Below are 24047 nucleotides of genomic sequence, written 5' to 3' on the forward strand. Positions count from 1 at the left end.
CAATCGCAGGGCGCTTGTGGCTTGGGCTCTAGCATCCAGTCTTCCCTCATTTTTACAGTGTTTTCCCTTTCCCTCCAAAAACGTTCTTTTATAACCAATCTTTTACCTGTTTACAAATACATGTATTTCCAATATTAAATTTACTGGCATCGCATATTTCTTATATCAAATCCCAACTGTGATTGGGCCGTCAACAATCTCTCAAATTACGATTCCATAAGTCTAGATGCTGTGCCGATTTCAAAACAATTATGTCTCCTGAGGTGACAAATGAAAATAATAAAGATATAATTTCTCAAGAAGGGTCAGGAGCCCATTAGTAATGGGCTCCTGGATGGGTAAAGAAGACAGATGAAGAGTTTATGACGTAAATAGTAATATTTTTTAAATATGTGTTTCCTTTTACATATAAAATAGATAATGGATATGAAAACTATAAACTATGCTTTAGAGAAAGACTGAAATATTTAGACAAGGAAGGCAAAACATTTTGACACAAAAGTGAGACGACGTCAGAAGGTTTTGACGTCTTTATTATCGCGGGTTACTTGACAGTTCATTGTTTCCTGGTCTGTTATCATTCATTGTGTAAGATAAACAAGCTAATTTAATCTGCACTTGAACCAGCCAATGAGAGACGAGCATGAGCTGAGACGCTTTTGTGTGTCGCCGGTTGAGTACATACACGCGTCGCCTCGTTTCCATGGAGGGAAAGTGATGGATGACAAAAGGAACGCAGTGAGCGGAGGCTGAATGATGCTCAACAATAATCGTAGATTTCTCCAAATAGTTTATCTAGAAAGGGTCTAAAGTGTTCAGGGACATGCCTAAGCTATGTGTTTGTGTATAGAAGAGAGAAATCCGCCGCGAATCGAGAAAATAAATCGGTGATCACGCGCGGCGGAGCATGTTTGCAAGATGGCTGAATTTGGAAACCAACCGACAACGACCGCGTCGAGGAAACAAAGAACTTTCTCGGAGAGCTCTTCAGAGATTTCTTCTGGGGTCGATTTACAGGAAAGGTTACGGAAGGAAAAGTCATCTCGCAAAGAGACAGACGAAGTTTACCAGAGGCTCCAAGATGAATACGACGAACTCCTCAAAAAGTATGCCCAGGCTGAAAACACTATAGATCAACTGCGAATAGGAGCTAAACTCAACTTGTACAGCGATCTACCTCCACCACAACAGAGCTCAGTTGTAAATGTATCAGTTCATAAACAGCCTGGTGTGTTTAGATTTCCACGAAGTAGTCAGGCTGTGTTGAGCGAAGGTAGTTTTCCTGGCGGAGAGTTATCGCGTGGTGCGGACGCTCTCCCGCAAAATGGCAACCAACGGAGTGGAAGTACTACTACTTCTTACGACGGCTTAAATCTCTCGAGTCCAGACGGGAGAGGGGCCAGATTAAGGGCAGCTTTGTCGTCTAAAGTTCAGTATTTTCAAGAAGATGTGGATGCACTGCAGGACCATGTTATGGAAGGGCAATGGGGTGAACCCGAGCTACAAGAGTTACGGGATATGTGCGAGCAATTGAAAGCTCAAAACGGGAATTTAAAACAAGAATTAGCGCAGATAAGGCGATTGGAAACTGGAAGAGATGCTGACTCGTTTGAGAATGAAAGGTAAGTCAGATCATAAACAATGTAAGAAAATTTCAACGTTATTCTTTCGTCCAAGGTCAAAAGATGTTCATTACGATTACATCCGGAAATTGTGTTTGTATATTTTTCGTCAACAAAGTTGCGGGAAAACAAATCCCTTCTGAAACGCTGTTATTTTCTAAGTAGCAAGTTTACGTGCTAATATTGAGAGCAGAAATCGCCATCATTTTGACATTAAACGAATTAATTATTTTTGACGATTTGAACTGATGTAAACAAAAGACGTGTTGAAACTTATTTTTCTCCTGAAAATTGGCCATGGTGCCAGACTTTTCCAAAATAATTTATAGGCTAATTTTAATGAGTCTTCAATTTGGGTTTTATCCAAAGTTAAACTGCTAAATGATTGATGATAAAAACTATGAATTTCCAGGTGATCAGCCCTTTTCAAAAACCAAGGAAAATTGTTAACCATCTGCTAAAATTTTTGTAAAATTAATAAATCTACAAAAGGAAACTGAACTCTTTGAATGTACAAAACAATTTTAATTCTAACACCTTTGGTATGCCTTATGAAAACAAGAAGGGCATTGTTACGTTGTTTGGTTAAGCTGTGTAGACCTATAAAAAGGTTTTTAATTCTTTACCAAACCTATTTTCTTGATATTTTATGTTTGTTCAAGTGGCATTCTTTGTTAAACTTTATATTTAGCAGTTTTTTGTGGGAGACTTTTTGAGAGGATTTCACCCCAGATTTACTCAGCATGTTCCTTATAAATATGATTTCCTTATTAATTAAACATTCCAATTTCTAAAGCTGCAATTATCATTTTACTTATGTTAAATATGCTAAAAGAAGTATCAACTATAAAGTGAAATATGTTACACCCTGGTCTCATCATGTCATACCCTACAAGGTATTTTCATTTTTTATCAAATTATTTTTTTGCCGAGTCTCTCAAAATACAAATTTTTCCCTTTCTATCTTTAGGTGTTCATGTAAATGTCCTTCATTATTTAACTTTGAACAAGCAATATCAAATAATGTTTTGCAGGCAGGTGTCCAAGAATGTTATTTTTTTATTCCCACTATATTTTTTTATAAAAGAGTGAAAATAATTTTATAGTTACAAAAAAAAATTGCCTCACTGTGTTTGAAGTTTTCAAAACATGATTTTTCCATCTGTCTTTAATAACAAAAAACATTCAATAAATGAAAATAATACAACTGATGCTGTGAGCCAACATGAAATAGGACATGAATACATAATTTAAGTAAAGGGGTTGTGAATTTCATGACTAATCCAAGCCATGGTTTTCCGCATCAGAGTTTCTTAGCTAACATATATCTCTAAGCTATGCATCTCTACGCCTGCTCAACGTTTTGTTCTACATTTGGCTTCAAAGTTCTCTGAATATTGTCAAATACACGAACTAACTAGCTAATAACTCATCATAAAGTCAAAAACATACTAATTCTATAAAAACAGAATGTCATGTGCATCCAATCTTGCTGATTACTGATTCTTATTGCATAACCCGTCGCACCCACATGCATGCACAGAAGACATTATAACAGGTGATTCCTCAGTATTGCATTGCACATTCTTACTATGCAGAATTTTACATGTAGCTCGCACACATAAATAAAATGGCAGATTCGCTCCTGAGAGAAATATATTGCCATTTTCTCCTCAACGAGTATGGGGACCTATCAGTTCTTTCCCTTATTTTAAGAGTGGCGATCACCGACTTTCTATAAAATGAATATAACCAATATTTACAGCAAAAGAGTAAATTATCACCGGAAACCTGAACTGAGCCAGTACTCATAAAAAGATAATTCTATTGTGGCCTTGAGAACACTATCATAATGATGTTTTCTAATCTGACATTTGTATTTATTTGGTCAGGGAAATTTTACTTTTATCAGGAAAAAGTCGGGGAATTTTAAAAACTGATATCTGTGGCAACCATGTCATGAAATATACATAAAATTGTTCTTCCTTGACATCAACTGATGCAGTACATCTATTGTGGTATTTTCCCCTATTTTTCTGCTCTCACGAAGTGTAAAAAAATGTTATTAAGTGAATGGCTCAAATAAATGACAACATTTTCTATAACCTGATAAAATGAAGGAATTACAATGTAATTGCAACCTCATTCTCAGGGTCTCTCTCTCCCCTGGTTGGGTCTGGTCAAGTGCCTCCCAGAATCTGGGTGGTGACAAAAAGATTGTTAGAGGGAGCGGTGTCTTAGAATGTATTTTGTCAATACTAAGCCCACGGGAGAGCGGAAAGTGTTGCCATCAAAATAAACACAGATTTCACATTGCAGTACGGCAATGTCGGACGGTATAGTTTGCAAACGGTGGAAAAAATACATATATATTCATCGTCCGATAGCAGACATCTAAGTTGTTGTGGATTGTGTGGCTCTGTCAAGGACTTTAAACATTGTAAAAAGCGAAAGCTAACAAGGAGTTGCTTGCCGCGGCCAAGGATGTATACCGATGAAAGTTTTTGAATGGCACAAATCGAACAGTGCTTGCTGAACGGCTGATGAAGATTTTTGACCGGCACAAGTCGAACGGCCCGAGAATAAAGCACATATATTTTTGCCTGAGAGAAACAACAGTTGTAATCGTCTGCATTCGTTGTGCAACCAGTATATGATGAGAATTTTCACGATGCGCCGAGTACTTCGCGTTTACTTTATTAAATGCGAGTAAATTTTCATTTTAATAAAACAAATTAGCGGGTGGTAATTTGCCGGCCGCGTTGATTTGTCTTGGGAACTTTGTAAAGCTGCCGCGAAGCTAAAGACGTAAGGAGCTTTCGATTTGAAACCTGTGAATCAAATGTCTTTCTAGGAAAATGATAAATGGAGATGAGGGAAGCGAAAAAGCAAAGCTCTCCAGGTTTTTCCGAGTGAAAAGCTCACAGGCTAGGAACGAGACAGTGTATTCCCACAGGAGATATCTTTGGACCTCAAATCAAAAGCGCTTGATATTTGCATACTCAAGTCTTGAATAAAACATGCATCAATAATCGAGTATTATGAAAGTGAAGATGCCTTTGGAGCAGAAAAAGAACCGTGACTATTCATGACGTGTTTGCTTGTAAGTGACCGCCAGTAAATACTAACTAAAGCTTCTTTGTTTGTCGTTCGTGGATAATTCTTTTGAAAGGATAACTGGAGCTGTTCTAACGGCTGACGATTTTTTTAAACGGATATTTTGAGTTGTTAGAACGGCAACCCATCCCATTCGCATCTGTTGAACGGTGTTATTTAACATATGAACAGCTATCCAAACTGCTACCAAACTGCTAGCCGTAAGGCTCGTTTTGCGCCGTAAGGTCACAGTTACGGACGTTACACATTGTAAATATCTTAGCTTCAGGAAGGGTGATCAGGAATTGTTCACTGCGGCCAAGGATGTTATGATGAACCTTTTCTACATTGTATCTATCTATCCATTTGTATGAGCGTGTGCAGTATAGTAGCCTCGCTTGAAATACGACAAAGGACAACACGACAAATTTCTTGACATTAAAGGACCCCTCCCTAATGTTCTCAATTGTCCAGGAGGCACGTGACCAGACCCAACCAGGGTCTCTCTTCTCTTGCTCTGGGGGGCGGGGAGAGAGAGACTCTGGAAACAAGGTTGGGAATTATGTACAGTACTTAGTATATGCTGAGGTTTGAATTTAACTTAAAATTTTTCTCAAACCAGTTTGATTTTTAGGTTTTACAACCCTCCAAGTTTATTCTTTTTGCTTAGTGGCCATTTGGCCACCAACTGCTCAAGTTTGGTCGCCAGTAAAAAATTTTGGTCGTTAAATTAAGCCCACGTATTCACTCCTTCTCAATTTTAGTCGCCAGGCTGGCGACTTTAGCTCCAATTCAGTCGCCAGCTCCAAAATTTTAGTCGTCATGGTGACTTGAATGGTCTTAACTTGGAGGGGTTTTTATTGTCTCATATTCATTCTCATAATCTGAAACAAAGGAAAACCACACTAGTACTGGTTTGAAAAATTTTAAGGTGGTGGTAAACGAGGACACAATGTTGTGGAAACAGACTGACTTTTTCATGTTCTGTCCTTCTGGTCTAGAAAAACAGCTTAAAACTTACGATTGCTCCCCTCTTCCTTTAACAACAATTCACTTAATGATGTCTTCATTTTGATTTTCTATGAGCATTTAATGTACGAGCGAGAGGACTTCACCAATTTTAGTACTTTTTGCTGAAAAGCAGAAAAATCCCCTTGACAGTGTCCCTTTAAGTGTTGAATTTTAAAAGTATATTGTACTTTCCGACTATTGATACTTCCTTTTCAAGTGATGACCAGGTGTGAAACTCTAAGCATTCCATGAAGTGTGTTTGAGACTTACAGTTGTTCATTGTAACCATGTTTGTGTTGGAATACATATAACTAAAAATTACTTCCATTTTCTTTATTAGATCACACTCCCAACATTATTTTGCATAAGAACAGTTTTTGCCCACTTTGTGCTTTCAATGTCTTCAATCAAATCCATATATTTTAATACGCTTTGTCAAGTTTTTTTTTTATGGATGTCTGCACTAATTATTGTTGATGCACATCCTTTAACTGCACAAGTAATTCATTTTTAGCTTACACGGTATTTTTAACATTTTTTTAGCAAAATTACCATTTTTCTAGATTTTAATCCTGGGTGTAACAATTAGTGTGGGTGGGTAAAAGCATTTTTACATTTTTATATTTTTACTCAAAAGATATTGTAATCTAGCTATTTTTAAATTGTAATTATTTTTATTATGTTTTACTTATACTAGTTCCTACTTTTGTTATAATGTATTTTTATTATTGTGAAGCGCTTTTTACATGAGTCTCTGGCTCGGATAGAGAGGGCAACCTTATCCTGCACCATGACATTGATTGATTGATTCATGTTGCAATGTTATGCCATGTGCTAGTGCATGCACTGAGGAAAATACATATTAAATAGGGGCTGGTAGCCATTTCGTTATCTTCGCGATGATTTAATTTTCTTCAGATGCTCAGTGACCCAACTTTTTTAACAGATCACTTTTTAAACATTTAATATCAATGTTTTGTCAGAAAATAAAAAAATGTATTGTAATGATTAAAAGTTTATTTTTCCCCATTTTTGAGCTTTTTGTTTTGCTGCAGGATAGTTTCAAACGCCTCTTTTAGAGATTTTTACAACAGACATACTTCTACAAAATAATTATGACTAAGATCGTTTACCTCCATTTTCATTTTCTTTATTTTTTACTATAGACCCTGTAAACCATGCTGAATTACATACACTGATTTTGCAAAATCTGGGTAGTTTGCCACTCGTGTTTTTGCATTTCTGGCTCAAGTAACTCAGTCATTATCTGATCACAGTAAAAAAATTAGAAAAATCTATCAACTAGAAAATTTTTGTATGAATTTATGTCCTTAAAGCTTTGAACAAATGGAACATTTTGCCTTTGCTATAAAACAATAATCTAAAGTCAGCACTCAAACCCAAAACACTCAAAGTTGAGTCCAGTGTACTAAGTAAACCATTTATGCACCATGCCTCCCATTCATGCAAATTTAAAGGGACACATCTCCCTTATTGACTCCCGGTATATGTGCTGTGGTTCAAAAGTTTTTAATCCACTTTTGATTTTATTTTTCATTGTTTCACATTCATTAACATGATTTGAAACAAAAGGAAATAAAAAACAAACTGGTTTGAAAAATTTTGAACCAAAGATAAAATAATATAACCAGAACATCTACACTATGGATAATAATAATAGAAAAAATGTCAGAGTCCATGTTCCTTCACAGGAAGCCCAAACCATCTGTGCATTTTGTTTTTTGAGAGTGGTAATAAATATGTATAATAATTTTTATTTTTGTTCCTTCTTTTTGTAGCTTTACTGGTGATTTCCAACCTGAGGATAGTCTTGATGGGCAGGTGAGTAAACAAGCTTCCTTTTAAAGGGACTATGTCAAGGGAATTACGCAGATTTTTGGTCTAAACTATTCTCAAAGTAGGTGGTAGGCAACGTAACCCTAAATAAACATTATCTTTGAACATCTAAACATTAAAGGAATAACCTTAATTTGCGAGTAGAAATCAAGCTACGGCTATGAATATTGATATTTCGCAGAGACGCCCGGAAACACCTTGAAAACATTTGCCTAACTTTTTCAAATTGCAATCCATTTCCATCTGAGCCATACCCAGCCAAAGATGCTTGTTAACAGTTTCAGTGCTCTAATATAGCAATTTTTAATAAAAATGGACTATTATTTTAAGGTTTCCTGCAATACAAATTTAAATTTTGGCGGTTCAAAAATCAGTTAAAAACCGTGACATAGTCCCTTAAATAAGATTAATTTTTCAGTAGTTCTTTCACTGCAAACATTAATTCAACACTTTGAAGCTTTTAGTATATATATGTTAACCACTGCTTCGTGAATATGGAGGATGGGTGCCTGGGATACCAGGGAGGGCCCCACTGAGGTCAGCCGGCCCTCCCCAGATAGAATAAAGCTGCCAAGGCTGGCAATCCCAACAAAACAGCCATGAGCCCCCACACACAGACACCCGTCACACTGATTAAATCAGTGGAAAAATGAATTTATAACTAATAAAAAGAAGCAGGAAAGGGAGGGAGGGAGGGGAAAAACTCGCAAAACATCCCTGAAAACCCTCCATGGAATGAAGACCTGACACCACGCTGTCATGTCCGAGAACACAACGCACTGAGCCTGACAAGAGCTAGTAACCGCTGACCACCAGGACAGCTGACTACCCACTCGTTGTGGTTAACTTGGTTAAATTGCTTTATTTAATTTGGTTAAATCGCATTTAACCTCATTAAATAATGAAATTTCTGACATGACTATATCTTTTGTATGTTTTAGTTGTATAGATGTGGGCTGAGACTAGAGGAGATATCAGACCAGCTTGGAGACCGTGTATCTCCATCAAATGGACTACCTGACCAACAAGCTAGGAGGAACAGCTATAGCGAGTTGTTGAACAGGTAAAAGCTCTCCGTTTCACCTGTTCTCAAAATTTGTGCTAACCGTACATGTAGAAAATACCGTAAATGATCTAATAAATGCCCGGGGTGTCTATTAAATTTTAGGGGTCCTGAGGGGGGCGTTGAATAGATATGAGACGTTTATTAGAGAGAGGCGTTTATTTTAATTTCACTGCATCAACGTCAACAAATCAAAAAAGATGCACATTTTGATTGCGGAATAAGATAGAAACAGAGTAAGAATGGGAGACTAATCTAATCCTACAGATGTTGTTCATACACTGTAGTTCGACATCGATGTCTTCATCGTCATTGGGGTAAAACATGTTGGCACCGTTGGCTCCTTCGATGTCCGAGTCAAGCAAAAACTAAACAAATTGCGTGAGTTTACTCCATTGAGCGTTTCCTTGGCTTTCGAGGCAATTCTTAGGGGGGCGTCTATTAGAGACGGGGCGTTTATTAGAGAGGAGCGTCTAATAAAATTTTTACACGTCAGGGGAGGCCTTTATTAGATACAAGGCGTTTATTTGAGAGTGGGCATTTATTAGATCATTTATGGTAACTGTATTCTGGAACATTGAGCTGTGCTGTCATGCAATGTTATAATTTAAGTATCTTCAATAATTTTCTATGTTTGTATTAAATTTCTGGTCACAGACCTAGGGACAGTCATCATAAAGCCGCAGCAGAAGACCAGAGACCTGAAGCTGATCTACAGAACCTAATGCAGGTACTAATATAGTCAAGTTATATACTTAACTTGCAACTTAACTATTATTTTGTTGTTTCAAGTATACTTCACAAAAAATGTCCTAATGATGCTGTGAAACATCTACTTTATGCATATAAAAACAAGTCAGCATCTCTTCTCTAATGGTCTAATAACGCTTCAGGTGGCTTAACACAGTTTTACACACTTTGGATTACCTAGATGCTTTGTGTATTTTCTTTCACATGCAAACCCTTGCAGCTAACCAGCTCAAAATTGGAAGGTTTCAAGAAAAGCTCTGGACAGGAGTTTAAATTTTTGCATATTGCATAACTTTTTTTTCTATAACCAAGGCAACTGAGCTAGTCATAAAACAGCTGAGAAGATTGAGCATTTTTTTATGTATAACAAACTCAGAATAATTCTAACATTTTAACACTGATGAAGTAAAGTTTTAGCAGAGCGAATTTTAATCAATCCAGATCTAACCATATGTTATAATATTCCCAGAAAAACATGCTACTTCTATGCAGATCTGAAATTATTTCCTAATTATTTTGGAAGAAAGGAGAATCATGCAAGCCAACAGCCAAGAAACAAAAGAGCAACAAAATGTGAAACACAAGTACATGTCACCCACGGGAAGAAAACGGAACAAAAACATGACTGTACATACATGTACCTGCTTACCTGAATTTTGAGGAACTTTGCAAGTGATGTGATTGGCTGTAACCATTGTTGTAAGAGATTTTGTCAAACTGAACTTCATATTTTTGTGACAAAGAAATGAAGATGATATTTTAGAGATACATGTACAGTTCATGTACATGTATACACGTACCCCTTGAACTTAATTATGCTTTGACAGAATAGCTACATGTTATTGTACCCCTTGAACTTAATTGTGCTTTGACAGCTTAGCTACATGTAAAACCATTGTCGGAAAAACAATTACTATGGCAATCATTTCCTGTTATTGTATAAAAATGATTTTCCAAGCTACATGTACAGAGCCGCATACATTGTACCTCTTACACTGCAACAGAGAAAAGCCAAATTCAGTTTGTGGTTTTGCATGGAAGCTTTGTTCGTTATGGAAATTGCTGAACTAATGCTTTCACTCCTTATGAATTCCTTAGTAGTTTTTTTTTTTTTGGATTAACTTATGGTTTTCAATCTAGGCATGATTATTTTTGACTCTCACTTATATTAATGAAGTTGTTTATGTTTTTGTTTTTAGAGGCTAAAACACATCAAAGAAGCAAGCAAGAATGATGGACTAAGGTAATTACAGTCCAAAGATGGAAATTGATATTCTCCTGACCTATTTCCATACGTTTCTTTTAATGTTAGTGATGAGAAATTGCTGACACATCAAGACTATACCCACTATATGATGACTTTATTTATTGTTGTCACCTGTCAGTTTGACACGAAGATCACTCTTGGTGGTTATTGTGGTTTGTTGATTAATGTCCATTCTGGAAACCAAGTTGTATGACTTGTATGTTTAGGAAGTCTTAGTGGGTTTAAAAGTAGTCCATTCCAAGACGTTTTGAGGGGGGGGGGGGGTAGGGGCTTTAAAGAGATTGGGAACTTAAAAGAGCATTTTACAGTATTTTCAACATTGAACATTGCTAAATGGGCTATATGTACATGTATATAGCTACAGCTGTAATTCATTTACTTTAAGTGATTCTTAGTGCTGGATCTGGGGGGTTCATGTCGCTGCCCCTTTTTATAAACAAGAAAAGTCACGTTTTCAGTTCGCCTCCCTCATTTTTTGAACACATTTAGGTTTACTGTTTCTGCCACATCCAAGATGTTCTTAAAATAAAATTAAAAAAATGAAAAACAAAACAAACAAACAAACAAAAAACCTTGGGAAAAATAAAGGAAAAAAGGTACTGCAGAGAAAAGTAAAGAATAGATTTTGGAAACCATAGTAGAATATGGGTGGTCAAAACTTCAACAAGATTACAACATGGCTTAAAGTAACTTGATTTGCGTTTTGCCAACACAAAAAGAAGTTTTGTTGAATCCACAAAAACTTGGTCGAAAATAAAAACAAATTCTGGTCTAAATTGTTAACAAGAATGCTTAATTTGATCCAAGCATACAGTATATCTCAGTTGTACCCCGTGTCCCAACCCGTTGATTACAATCTCTAGCTGATTATTGTTTTATGGTTATTTATTGTATGTAAAGTTGTACAATTTATCTCTTAAAATATGGATTCTTTATTAAGGTATTTTATTAATTGTGAAAGGTTCTTCAAATATTTAGCTCACTGAGTCTTTATCAAGACAAGAAAACATTTTATTTTCGCGGGAGGCATTTATTTTCTTCCGTCCATAAGTGCTTGCCAGTGTGAGACCTTGTAAAGCCATTTGTGAATTCTGTGAATAAATGAGAAAATATAAATAGAAGATTTAATTAAAGTTGTTATGTTTACTGAAATAGTGCATGGGTAAACTATGCGGTATTTCGTGATATCATAATATATATCTTTCCTTTTACCAAGCGAAATTTATAAATTTCAAAATTTTTAAAACCCACCACCACAATAAGACATTAAAGTTGCAATATCATGATCAAAGACTTTACTTAACAACCCTAAAATAAGAAGTATTATTTGCTGCCCGTGAACATTGCGCCAAACATATTAGCATGGACAAATAGCCACATTGGTTGCCCGGGCAGGTGTATCCTAGAGATATCCAACGGCAGGTAGATAAGTCAATATAACATATGGTAATTTCTCGGAGCAGTGTTTAAATCCGATGTTACTGTAAGAAGGTGTTTTGAAGAGATCGCTGCAAACGAACAGAAAATTGTGTATGGCCTCGACAGCTTCTTTGGAAGGCGCTGAAGGCGAAACCGAGGATGAGGAAATTGTCAGAATTTTACGCTGGGCCGAGTTAATGTAATTTGCTTTTTGATTATTTTTTGCTTTGAAGTGATTTACATTTTAAGAATTATGAGTATTTGGCGGAGGGTTTTAGCCTTTAAAAATACATAGCGATTCGTAACATCAAAAGAAGTTTTTTTATTATAAGTCAAGAGTCGGATTGTATGATTACCTTAAACGTTTTGCTTTAGTTTCATGCGGCGTTTCTCTGAGATGCATTTGAATGTATCATTGTGTTGTTTGTTATCTAATCATTCAACGTATCGAAACGAAAACTGTGAGAGTTGTTTATGGAATAAGCCCCGTAACTTTTCTTACTTTGAAACGTGACTATTGCGTATGTTTTTCGTTTTTGGTCTGCGAGCGGTAGAGGTTATTCACTTTAACTAATACATGCCGCATTTTATTGATCTTTGTTCTAAAAATAATATTTTGATTTTAATATCGATTCCAGTATATCCATAATTGTTAAAGGTCTGGATTGACTCTTTGCCGGCATTTAAATCGGAGTAAAAGCGGTTGATAACTGAAAACCTTATTTAGCGACGTGAAAACGGACAGTAAGCTAAATTGCGCATAAGTGAAAAATGCTGAAAGCCTAAGTTGATCAAGGGCTTTTAAAATTGTTCTCGCTCTTTTAAATATTGCAGGCCTTTATTTGTTTTATTGCGATGAAAATTGACCCTTTTATTAGCTAGCTTTCTGAAAGCTTTCCCACATGGCTTGAGTAACAACTGAATGTTAGGCAAACGAAACCTTAGTGGTAAAATATTATTTTACAGCGTGTTGTTTTGCTTCGTGAATTGAAACTTAAGTGCTAAAAGGTGAGATTTAATTTCGTTTTAATTACAGGTGGCTTTGGTGGAAACTGGAATTAAAAAAATAAATAAAGATGAGTCAGTAATGTGATGATTTTTGGGAAACTAAACACTCTTCGTCGGGAACTTAGGTGTTGAGATCTAGTCCTTCGTTTCCTAGGGGAAGAGCAACCCTCTTTAGAATTTTTTTTCTTGTTGACATTTTGCGTTCGCGCTGTTTTTCACGAATATACTGACTTGTTTTTTTCATTCTGATTTTAGAGAAGGAAACAGCTCAGAAGATGCCGAGGACCTCGATTTAAATTCCGTCGAAAGAGAAGACGAATATTCAAGACGGTTTTCGCTAGGTAAGTGTCGCATTGTTTCCTTAACTGTTAGTAGAAACGAGCCACAAAACACACACTTAAATTATATGGCTTAATTTCTTTAGAAAATATTAAACTCGCATTTTCTTTTTTTGAGTGTGTTTCTTAGTAAAATAAAACACGGGTTTCAGTCTACCAAAGAGGGAATTTTGTATGAGTTGTTTAAATGATAATTGATGTAAAATGTAGTCCGCGTTTTTTTGTTGCAGTAATGGCTTGTGATTATTAGTTTTGGAATTCGTGTATTGATGTCATGTTTATTTTTGACTGCAGGTCCGCTTCCAGATAGTGATGGCGAAGATAAACAGGTGAATACATAATTATTTTAAAAAATAAACTCCAATTCCGTTAAGTTTTCTTCCACTCAAATCTTATTCTTTAACGTTACAAAAACAATTTGACTTCTAAGGCGACGGCGAGGTTTGTTCAGTGGAGTGTAATTGGCCTAGACAAAACCGATAATCTCGATATATGCAGAGTATAAAGTCTGTTTCACAACAATAACTCAGCGTGGTATAATGCCGTTTGTTTCCATGTTATTGTGAATCTATTACTCTAGTGGCTTCAATTTTTCTGAATTCCTAATAAGCGATGTAAAACTATACTGATCTAAAGAGGCATGTTAGTATAAAAGCGCACTTTCTTCTAATCTGTTGGTATTATCCCACGGATATTGCTTCTAGAAACAACTTCTTATATGGCGATATTGGTTTTTGACGGGAATTAAAATAAAGTTACCCGGCTTAACATGTGGCATTAAATACATCAAAACAGTGGATTCCTAGCCAATCACATTTCGTATCTGGGCGCGTTCTTCGCGTTGCCTCTCGCAAGAAATAGCGGTAGAGTTAAATTACGTAAACAACATTCACTCCAGATTTTTGTAGCTCTAATGTGAGCGATGATGATTTTAAAGGCAGTCCAATACGACTGGCCAACATTTTAAGCTGTCGTGTTTGGCGGCGTCAAAACTGTACGGTCCAACATTGAAGCTAGCAAATATTTGGAAATGCTTCGGCGTGCCAACTTTCCTGTAAGCTTTAACTTCGAAACATGCCACGCTGTTTTGTGTAAATTTGGTCGTTAAGTGCGTGGCGTTTTTATGAACTGGACATTGGAGATTGTTGTTTGAGAGCAATGGATTGTTTTGGAAACGACGGCTCCGTGGAAGAGTTTTACTTGGTTCTTTTAGACGGAAGATTGAATTATTCGGTGAGAATTTATCGCTAAGAGGCATTTTGCATCTCGCTGTGTATACAACCGTTAAGGAATTTAAATACGTCAGCCTTATTTTGTTGATAAAATATCCCAACATGACGTCCTTCGAAGCATTGAAGCAGTTCGTTTTTAAATGAAAGGCTGATTCAGTTTAAATAACTTTAAACTTATTAACAACACTTTATCGTTCTTTTTTGTTCCTTGTGAGTTGATGTTTTATTTTTACTCGGCTAGGAGCTTGGTGACCACAACGAACCTTTGGACCTACAAGAGTCTGGGTACTTCGCGTCCGAATCTATGAGTGTCGTTCATGACCCTGCGTCTGAGCCCCTGTCAAGTCAGTACTTTACCAACAGTCAAGGACCGCATGATAGGTCACGAGCAGGCTCCTTGCCGCACACAAGGTAAAGAACGTTTCACATTTTCGTTCGATAGTTGGCTATCTTCCGCGATTTACAGCGAGGGAAAAAAATTGCATTTTCCGAGTAACAGCTTTGTTACTTATACCATAAATGTATACTAACAAGCATTGTAGCATGTGTGTAGCCGTCATCTCTCCTTTTGTGAATAAACCATTAAAAGAAATGTATACTACGTTTTGTAATCTTAAGAGTATCTTCTAGGACTTAATCGAATTCTTATGTGGCTCATCTTGGTATTCACGCGTGTGGCACAGACTTGACTTCTTATCTTCTCTTGTTCTGTGTTCATGCGTTTCTATAAAGTGATTTTTTTATGTTAAAATTGACTCAAAATCGATTAAAACCTGAAATAAAATGTTTAGTTTGTTGAAGAAAAAGACTAGCAACAAACAAACAACGTTTTTATTAAACGGACTTAAAAAAATATTTAAAATTATTATCACAACTCGGGTTTGTCTGACAAAGCTATTCTGTACCTGCGCTAGGCGACCAAGCCTCTAACAGCTACTCTTTCTTCTCTTTTTCAGTCCACACCGCTTCTCGCTCAGTTCAACTGCTGGTCAGCGGTCACTGACCAACAGTCACCGCAGCCGTGCCAACACAGCGGACATTGACTCACCTCCACCCCCAGAGGATGACGGGGACAATGATTTGCCTTCTTCCAGCTTACCTTCTCCGCAGACCTCCCCTGGCAGTACTAAATCACCTCGAGCTTCTTCTAGCCCTGCGCGTAACAGAGTGAGTGGAATTCCTCCTCCGCCAAGACGCCAGGACAGTCGCTTGAGTGAAGCCAGTAGCAGGAGATCACGTGCCAATTCTAAATCGTCACGTGTACCACGGTCAGATCACGACAGCTTGCGTGACAACGTGATTACGGCTGAACAAGATGAACCGTTTGAATCACGTGATCGTACCGCAAGTACTCACAGCACTCCACGTGAGCACCACGTTCCACAGGACCCGCGAAACAGGCGAAATAGCGCGCGGGAACCTCCACGGACATTAAATGGATTACACGACGATAGCGCGCGTAAACCCAGCAGAGTCGCTCATGGTCGCCCTCTCAGAGCAAGCATGTCGGGCGACAGTCGGGTTTCTACGCCTCTTTTCCTTCCCAACCATGATGGACCAGCCCGACCGAAAGATTTTCAGCGTAGAGGCAAGCAGCATAACGGAGTGGCAGACTCCGAGAGAGGATTCGATAGCGGATTCTTCGGCTCGGAAGGAAGTCGGATATCCCGAGGACACGAGTCGCCCGATATTCCCCGACCATTTTACCCCGAGACTAAACTCCTTAGCGCGCCTTTACAAGAACAGTCTGCTACAGAGACTGAAGATGAGAGAGTGCGCACGACAGCGCCGAAACTTGCACCAAAGTTAATTCCTAGAACTAGAGATCCGAGACGACGAAGGTCATCTCTTCAGTCGCTCTCTGAAAGCGACGAGGATCGTTATCTTGAAACAACTCATTCAAAACCTTCGACGAGAACGCCTTCATCTCAAAGGGAACGAAGGAGCCATCGGCATACTCCGACTCATCCTGTCCCCCGATCGGATAACGAGGCGGTCCGAAGACTTGACGACAGTTTACGAAGGCATGCGTCTACCCCGAGCATATACGACGGCGGTACCGGAGAAAGATCGGTACAAAGCGCACCGACGGGAAGAGTTTCAAGGACGCCATCACGCCACGATAAGGGAACTTCGACAGCAAGGAACACGGGTAAGGATTTGCAAAATGGGCCTTTTTTACAATTGTAAATACCCGACCCAGGCCGCAGGGAATCACGGAGGCACACCAGCGCGAGACCAACAACGAGCTGGCTGAACCGCGCATGGGATGACACACCGTGCCCGCAGGCGCGCGCGAGGGAATCGGGTATTGATGATGTAAACGGAGACAAAGATATGTTCAGTTAACGGTTTTGACCGTAAATCTAATCAAGATCAGTCTCCTATTTTGAGTAACAAAATTTGGGGAATTTATAAATATTTTCTGTTAAGAGTTACTTCTTTGTTGATGGAAGGGAAAATAATCATTATTAGGAAAAGTTATCTTTATTGTTAACGATCATTTAAATTTGATTATTTTTCTTCAGGTTTTCAGTAGTATGGCCGCACTTGCATCTATCATATATATTAATTTGATTACTTTAACTGACGGAATGTAATATTTTAGTGATAATCATGAAGTAAATGATGGCATCTGCAAAACTGAGATTTAAATGAAAACATTAGCCGGAGTAAACGTCTACAATTAAAAAATAAACATGACGACTTTTTCTTCTACTTCTCATGTAAACGAATATTCTCGCTTAGTTTAATCCTCTGTCATGTGCAACAATGAATTGATGTTTTGATAAAAATACTGGATAGCCAGCAGTTTTGTGGTTACATTGGTGTATACCTTCCGTTATTCTTTTATAATTTCTTCCGTGTGTTTATACAATTGCGTTTGAACACGCATTCATTAAAATGTAATTTTCCCAGGCGACAGGTGTAACGCGGTCATATTCTGTCGTCTAATTGCCTCGACACAAAGTCTTTTGTGTTTTTATCTCCACTGTACTACAATGAGAAAAGCGAGCTTCGTGCTTCGGCCACCAAAATGTGTCGTTTTATTAACGTGAGCTGAACCTCGAACCATTTCTAATGCTGCACAGGAGTTTTATCAAATATTACGGTATCATGTTTTTTCTTGTTTTGCATTGAAATACTTTCTCTTTGTCAAAAACGTCCGCTTCTCCAGTTTGTCGATCACTGACTGACCGTTCGTTAATTTATGCAGGATCTTCACCGTATTTGGAGACCGGTCGAGGAAAACACTGGTTTTTGTTTTTAGGTATATTGGCAATATTCTTTATCGGCAATCCAATCAGAATCGACACTGTACAGTTACCGCACGCTTAGCGTAAGAGTATATCCAGTATTTCACGACACTCGCAAACCGTTATTCACCGCGTAGAAATGATATTTTCTGTATCAAATGGGAGGATATGTTTTTTATTCGAGAGGGTCTGTCAGAAGGTAAATAATTTAATATAGTTGCAATCTTCAAGTGTGTATTTGGTGCGGAGTATTTGAAGATATTTGAATATAAATAATATATAAGCGTGTAGTGATATTACAACTAATAGCAAGCTTGGTAGTGGACATTTAGCAAACGTGTTTGTATCGTTGGAAAATGTACTGTTTTCTTGAATCGTAATGGATCAGGATGAATCAGACCAAGGTATATGCTTGGGATTTGCTGTGTTCTTTGTAGAGTATTCGTACAGTACCTTCTAGTGTGCGTGTACGTTGTGAATCTATGGCAACAGATAACTGCCTCAAAAACGCAACTCACACCGCACGTAAATCGCTTTTGTCGAAGAGTATGTGGAAGTGTATTATTTAGTCCAACATTGCTCTCAGAGCCCGTTGTTGTTAATTGCGTGTATGTTACAGACTTCAGACGATCTCTTTCGTCATGGAACCCAGAGAATAGGAGTAGAAAGGAAGGGATTCGTCCTTGTTTATGTATTTTGTTGCACTGTCGCACATTATGTGACTCGCCAATATCACTGATATTGGTGGTATTAATTTCAAGTGTCTTGCACTTTTATAGCGGACTTCTGTACCCCCACTAAGATGAGCATGAGCACAGAAATCCGCTTTGCAATGTAGTCATGCTTTTGTAGATGTCCGCGATGTTAAATACATGCTATCTTTCTAAAAGCTACTTTTGCGGCTTTGTCGCTCGTTGGTCGCCCTCGAGCGATTCCACTTGTTTGAATCTCGGCTAAGTTTCGAAGGTCGACTTGTTGCAAGTTTACAAAAGATGAAACAACTTTTATTTTATTATTTTATTTATTATTTTTTGTTTTTATATCTAAGCCTTCTTCCTGTATAATTCGTTTGTGCAGAACCTTCTCGAATCTTAAATATTTACACAATAGTTGTAATCTCTAATTATTGAGCTCCAAGCACAGTACCGCTGTTTTCAAATTGAAAACTTAAGTAAACAATACGCGAACAGTTTTCTTATCGCAATGGTTACATCACTAATCTCACTGTTTGCCATCTATTCCCATAGGCCCGCGGTTAGATCAGTCCCGGCCAATGGATAAGCAGAGCGTGCGCAGTTACCCAGGTGACCGTGAATCTGTGCGATCAGGCAGGCGGTCGAGGCGAGGTGACGATAGCAGCAGTGGATACAGTGATAATGAAAGGAGATATCGCAGGTCAGTGTTAAAGTCAGAATATAAATTCTCCGGCTTAAAACCCTCTTTCTTCTTAAAGGGGCAGTGTCACCGAGATTTAATGCTGCTTGAAAATCCAATGAAGGTGTTGGTATTAATTGAAAATCCGCTAATAGTGGCCTGGCCTGCTAACATGTACTGTACTAGTCTAAAATTGTTAAAAAAGTTTTGTGGGTATTGATGGGTAGGAACAAGGTGGCCTAAAACTGGAAAAAAATCGGGCCGACGCTTTAAAGTTTAACAGTGTTTCTTAGAAAAAAATCACATAAAAGCCATCGGTTTCGGTTTATTCACACCTTGAAGAATGAATTTATGCCTTAATAGTTTTTTGAAGGTTATTTTGTTGATCAGTGAGTGTAGCCTCATAGATCTAGCATAGTTTTTGCTTAAGATTTTGAAGTCTTCTTGTGACACTGTCCCTTAATTCGCTTGAGAATTCTCTTGAGTTGCCTAAGTGTTTTTTGGCCTTGTTACGTTCTAAGAATTTGTACCTTTTATTTCCCACAGAGATCCTGTTGAAAAACTACGAGGGGAACTGCAGGGCTTGCGCGCTCAGCTTCAGCAAGATACCAATGCTCGTGGACTGCAGGCGCAAATGTACGACGACCTCCGACGACGGCACGACGATCTCGAACGGGATATGGCCCGACGAGGTGCCGAACAACAGATGACGAGCATGTACGACAATTTGCAGAAAAAATACGATGCTCTAGCGAACGAAATGTCACGGAGCAGAGAAAATGCGACGAGCCCCTCGCCGTACGACGATCTTAGGAGCCGTATAGAAGAACTGGCCAGAGACGTAAACGATCTAAAACGAAGAGAATACGAAAGACCTCCGCCATCACCTTCACCTTCGCCAGCACCCGCACCGGCACCCGCGCAAGTACAACAAGCACCCGAGGTGCCCACGATGCAGTTTTTGTGTCCGTTCTGTGGAGGTTCTGGGTCGCATAGTCACGGGAGTTATTTCTACCCGGGTTATTCTGGCCCCGCCCAGGGAACCCCGGTTGTTACCACAGGGACACCTTCCTCGCGACCTCGTCGTCATACCGAGACACAGACACCGTACACTCCAGGACTCACGAGCACTTATGTTCATCATCCCACTACCCCTGCGGCGGCTTCCACACCCTACTCACCCTACTACCACAAGTAAGTGGCAAATGTACATTTTCACCCGTTTTAACTTTCGATTAGCCAGGCTGATTTATGCGAAAGGAGGACAAAAAACGATACATTGACTATGCTCTTTATTTTACTTATTCGATCTTTCCAACTTTCATCTTGAATATCGTGACACAAACTGTCGCTAGGTTTTATTGCGATTATGGTTGAACGTGGATCAGATAATAATGTCGTTTTACAGTGTACAACCTCCCGAAAGAATATGTAGAGGGTTGGGAAAACTGACGTAGTTGCTATCTTGTAACAAAAGAAAGCCCAGGCAAAACGAGGATGAGAGTTGGCTCTCATAAGAACTTTCGTCAACTCTCATCTACTATCATCAACTCGCGGGCCAAACGAAAGAAAACTCACATTGATTCTCGTGAAACATTTGAGCAAGTTCAAAGTCGACGAGAGCGCACAAGAGTCAAAGAGAGCGCATGAGAGTCGATGAGAGTGCATGAGAGTTTCGAGCCAAACGAGAGCGAGAGTTTAATTTCTCATCCTCGTTTGGCCCGGGCTTAAAGGAAAACCTTTTTGATTTCTGAGAAGCGTTGCGTGGCATCCCAAAAAGGCTACGGAGGAGGCTACTTTAAGCTGAGTTTTCTCATAACATAATTTTTCTCTGTTTTGTTACAGTGTGGTTTCATCGCCGGTTCATCATCACACCCACACATACCCGGGGGCGACAACTGGCACCCCCGTAATAACGACCGGAGTGGCACCGGGGGTGCCCGTGGTATCTCCCGGGGTGGTAACCGAGACCCCCACAGTACATCACATCCATCATCTTCCCCGGGGAAAGTCCAGAAGTCGGAGAGACCAGGGGATAACAGAGAGCGAAGATTCCGAAAGCGACGAGGAATACCCTGCACAAAGAAGGTAGAACTTTGCAATCTCTGAATTTTCTATCGTATTTGCAGTTCCATTCTCTCAGGGTTTACATCTTTAAACGTCGAGGAATCAGCAGTTGGAGATTTTTTTGTTTTTCGGTTTTGTTTGGGTTTTGTTTGAGGTTTAGGAATTCCTGGTGATTTTTATTAATTTGATCCCTAACTTTCAGTTCTTAGCTCATGTTTTCAATTCTTCTTACCGAACGCCATACACTTCCTTAAATGTTGTTTCTAAGAATTTTGTGTTTACATCAAGAGTATAAACCTTAGCTCTGTTCACTTGTCTACTTGACGTTCTATTGATAATGCGAGAAAAAAAAAATGGAATCTTTTTTGTTAAAGTGGTGACCTCAGTCTGGTTTGCGTTCCGTGTTTCCCAGTTGGGAACGTTGCCCGTTTTTGTTAGTCTATAGTCTGGTTCTTTGTTGATGTATATACCTCTTTCTCACAGCAGGCATGTCCGAGTTAGAAGTAACACAGGCAATCACAGCAGCTGGGGAGGACATCAAGGGGATGAGGTGAGATTAAATTTTCCGTTCAATTCAGTTTAAAAAGTTTGTTATTCAAGCCAAGTCCTTGTGTTGGTTCTGGAGCATTCTCGATTGGAATGCCGCCTCTATAAATTTAATGCGCGCGCGATTTTCGTCAGAGTTTCGCTTAGCAATTTGTGTGAGGTATACTTTTAGTGTCAAAGTGACGTTGAAAGGCATTCAGAGCACTCTGTAGTGTAGTGTGGTGGGATAAAACGAATCATGAAACCGTTTCCAATAGTGCTTTTGCAAATATTACTTTTAATCTTTCCTTTTGCCTTATCCCCAGTATTTAATATGACTTCTTAAAAGACTTTTGTAGCGTGTAACCTTCTTACTCGGAAGACTGGATGAATGAAAGCTGTTGTCGAAATTTTATTTTTTCTCCTTTGCAGTTGGAGAGCTATCGACTCCATCAGTCACTGGACGTTGCCAATAAAGCCGCAAGAAGAATGCAGAACATCTCCAAGAGAATGCTGAGCAACATAGCTTCCGACTTGATTCGATCTGGCAAAAGATAGCATCTAAATGTATATCCACATCATACTGACAATCAAATTAGCTCTACTATTATTCACATGCGCTATTTATTCGCAGGTCGACCTTGATCTCAATTCGTGCTATGGTGGGGTGGGAAACCCCCCCCCAAAAAAAGAGTTTGTATAGTTCTCGCCATAACGTTCGCTAAACGTGATACAGACATTTGTTGCAATAAGCTTGAAATGTACTACCAAAACACAAACGATGACCGGCTGAAAGACTTGGCCCTTGGAATTAAAGGGACTTTGTCACGGAGTTTAACAGATTTTGGAACAGCCAAAGTTTATATTTGTGTCGTAGGAAACTTAAAAAAATATTGGTCCTTTTTTATTAACAATTTTTAATCTTGGATTGCAATTTGAAAACGTTAGCCAACGTTTTCAAGTTGTTTTCGTGCATCTTCAAAAAATCGATTTCTATCTCCAAATAAAGGTTATATCTTCCATTAAATGTTCAAAGATAAAGTTTTTCATGGGTGAAGTTGCCTACCACTTATTTCAGAATATTTTAGACCAAAAATCAGCGAAATTCCCGTGACATAGTCCATTTAACTGCAAAGGCGTATATTTGTACGTGAATAAGGACACTTCATTCTCTAATACTTTTCTGCAGTTGAGTGTGTTCTCAATACATTTCGTTTGTCAGTTGTCTATTATTCCTTCCCATAGGTAACGCCAGATTCAAACGCATGGATAATACTTTTGCAGTATGTGAAAGTAATTTCCAAAAGTTATTTACAAAATGATTACAAAGTTCACCCTACGTAAAATGCTCAATAGCTCTCACTGATGATTTGAATCGTCACACATTTTAAAAGATGATGCACACTCTGATTGTTAGAACCGCCTTGTGCAGCATACATACAGTACCACATGAAACTACTGCTCGGTAGGCGGTCGCTTTCATTTGAATTGATACATCACAGCAAGAACCGCAATAACTAACTTAGAAATTTGTCTTTCTTTTGTCTGCTATATCACACATTGTAACTACGAAAAAAAAAATATATCTTAAGTATTAAGTTAATTAAGTGTTTATTTTTGTACTTTTCCAACCAATATTGTATAGATCGCTTGTTTTACATTATTTTATTCATTCGTTAAAGTTTTTTACTCAAAGATGCATTCGCGTATGCTATTTTATTTATTTATCCATAATATATTAACGTTATGTTTTTACATACAAATTTATGAAATTGTGTGCTAATTTTTTTATGCGATTAAAATGTTTAAAATTGTAAAAAATTAAAATGTAATTAAATTTGAGAAAAAAAAATTGCGAGCGATTTTGGTTTTGCCATAACCCAAATAAACAATGTTGTAATATTAGTGAGTATCAAATTGTTGACATAAAGAAATGATTTTATAACATTTTGTGGTCTTCGTTGTGCATTCTTTTTAACAAAATTTGGTAGTTGCTTTGTCAAACCATCCCCTTTTAGCAACTGTAGTGTCCTCTTCTTGATGTTGTTAAGACAGCTAAATACAAATTACCACGATTCACCATGCACGTTTTTCTTGCGGCCTCTTCCAGTATTCGCAGCTTTTGGAAGTATTTTTTTCTTTTTTAACTTTTTTCTTTCTT

At 38.2% G+C, this 24047-nt stretch overlaps 1 protein-coding gene across 2 annotated transcripts; it reads left to right on the forward strand.

Annotated features, from left to right (window-relative positions):
* The first annotated feature begins 691 nt into the window (after nucleotides 1-691).
* Nucleotides 692-23452, forward strand: LOC144642256 (uncharacterized). Of its 2 annotated transcripts, none has more exons than XM_078501238.1 (14): nucleotides 692-1622; nucleotides 7529-7571; nucleotides 8528-8649; nucleotides 9307-9379; nucleotides 10599-10642; nucleotides 13349-13434; nucleotides 13726-13760; nucleotides 14905-15074; nucleotides 15620-16815; nucleotides 19168-19315; nucleotides 19841-20488; nucleotides 21140-21382; nucleotides 21845-21911; nucleotides 22319-23452. In XM_078501238.1, exons 1-14 carry the CDS (start codon nucleotides 919-921, stop codon nucleotides 22442-22444), a joined length of 3705 nt encoding a protein of 1234 aa, XP_078357364.1. In that variant the 5' UTR covers nucleotides 692-918; the 3' UTR covers nucleotides 22445-23452. The 2 variants fall into 2 exon arrangements, with proteins under 2 accessions (XP_078357364.1, XP_078357370.1); XM_078501244.1 differs by having other exon boundaries at nucleotides 21848-21911.
* Nucleotides 23453-24047: the final 595 nt, after the last annotated feature.

Source organism: Oculina patagonica, chromosome 1 (genome assembly GCF_052425735.1).
Source record: "Oculina patagonica isolate OP01 chromosome 1, crgOcupat, whole genome shotgun sequence".
In the NCBI taxonomy this organism is placed as follows: Eukaryota; Metazoa; Cnidaria; class Anthozoa; order Scleractinia; family Oculinidae; genus Oculina; species Oculina patagonica.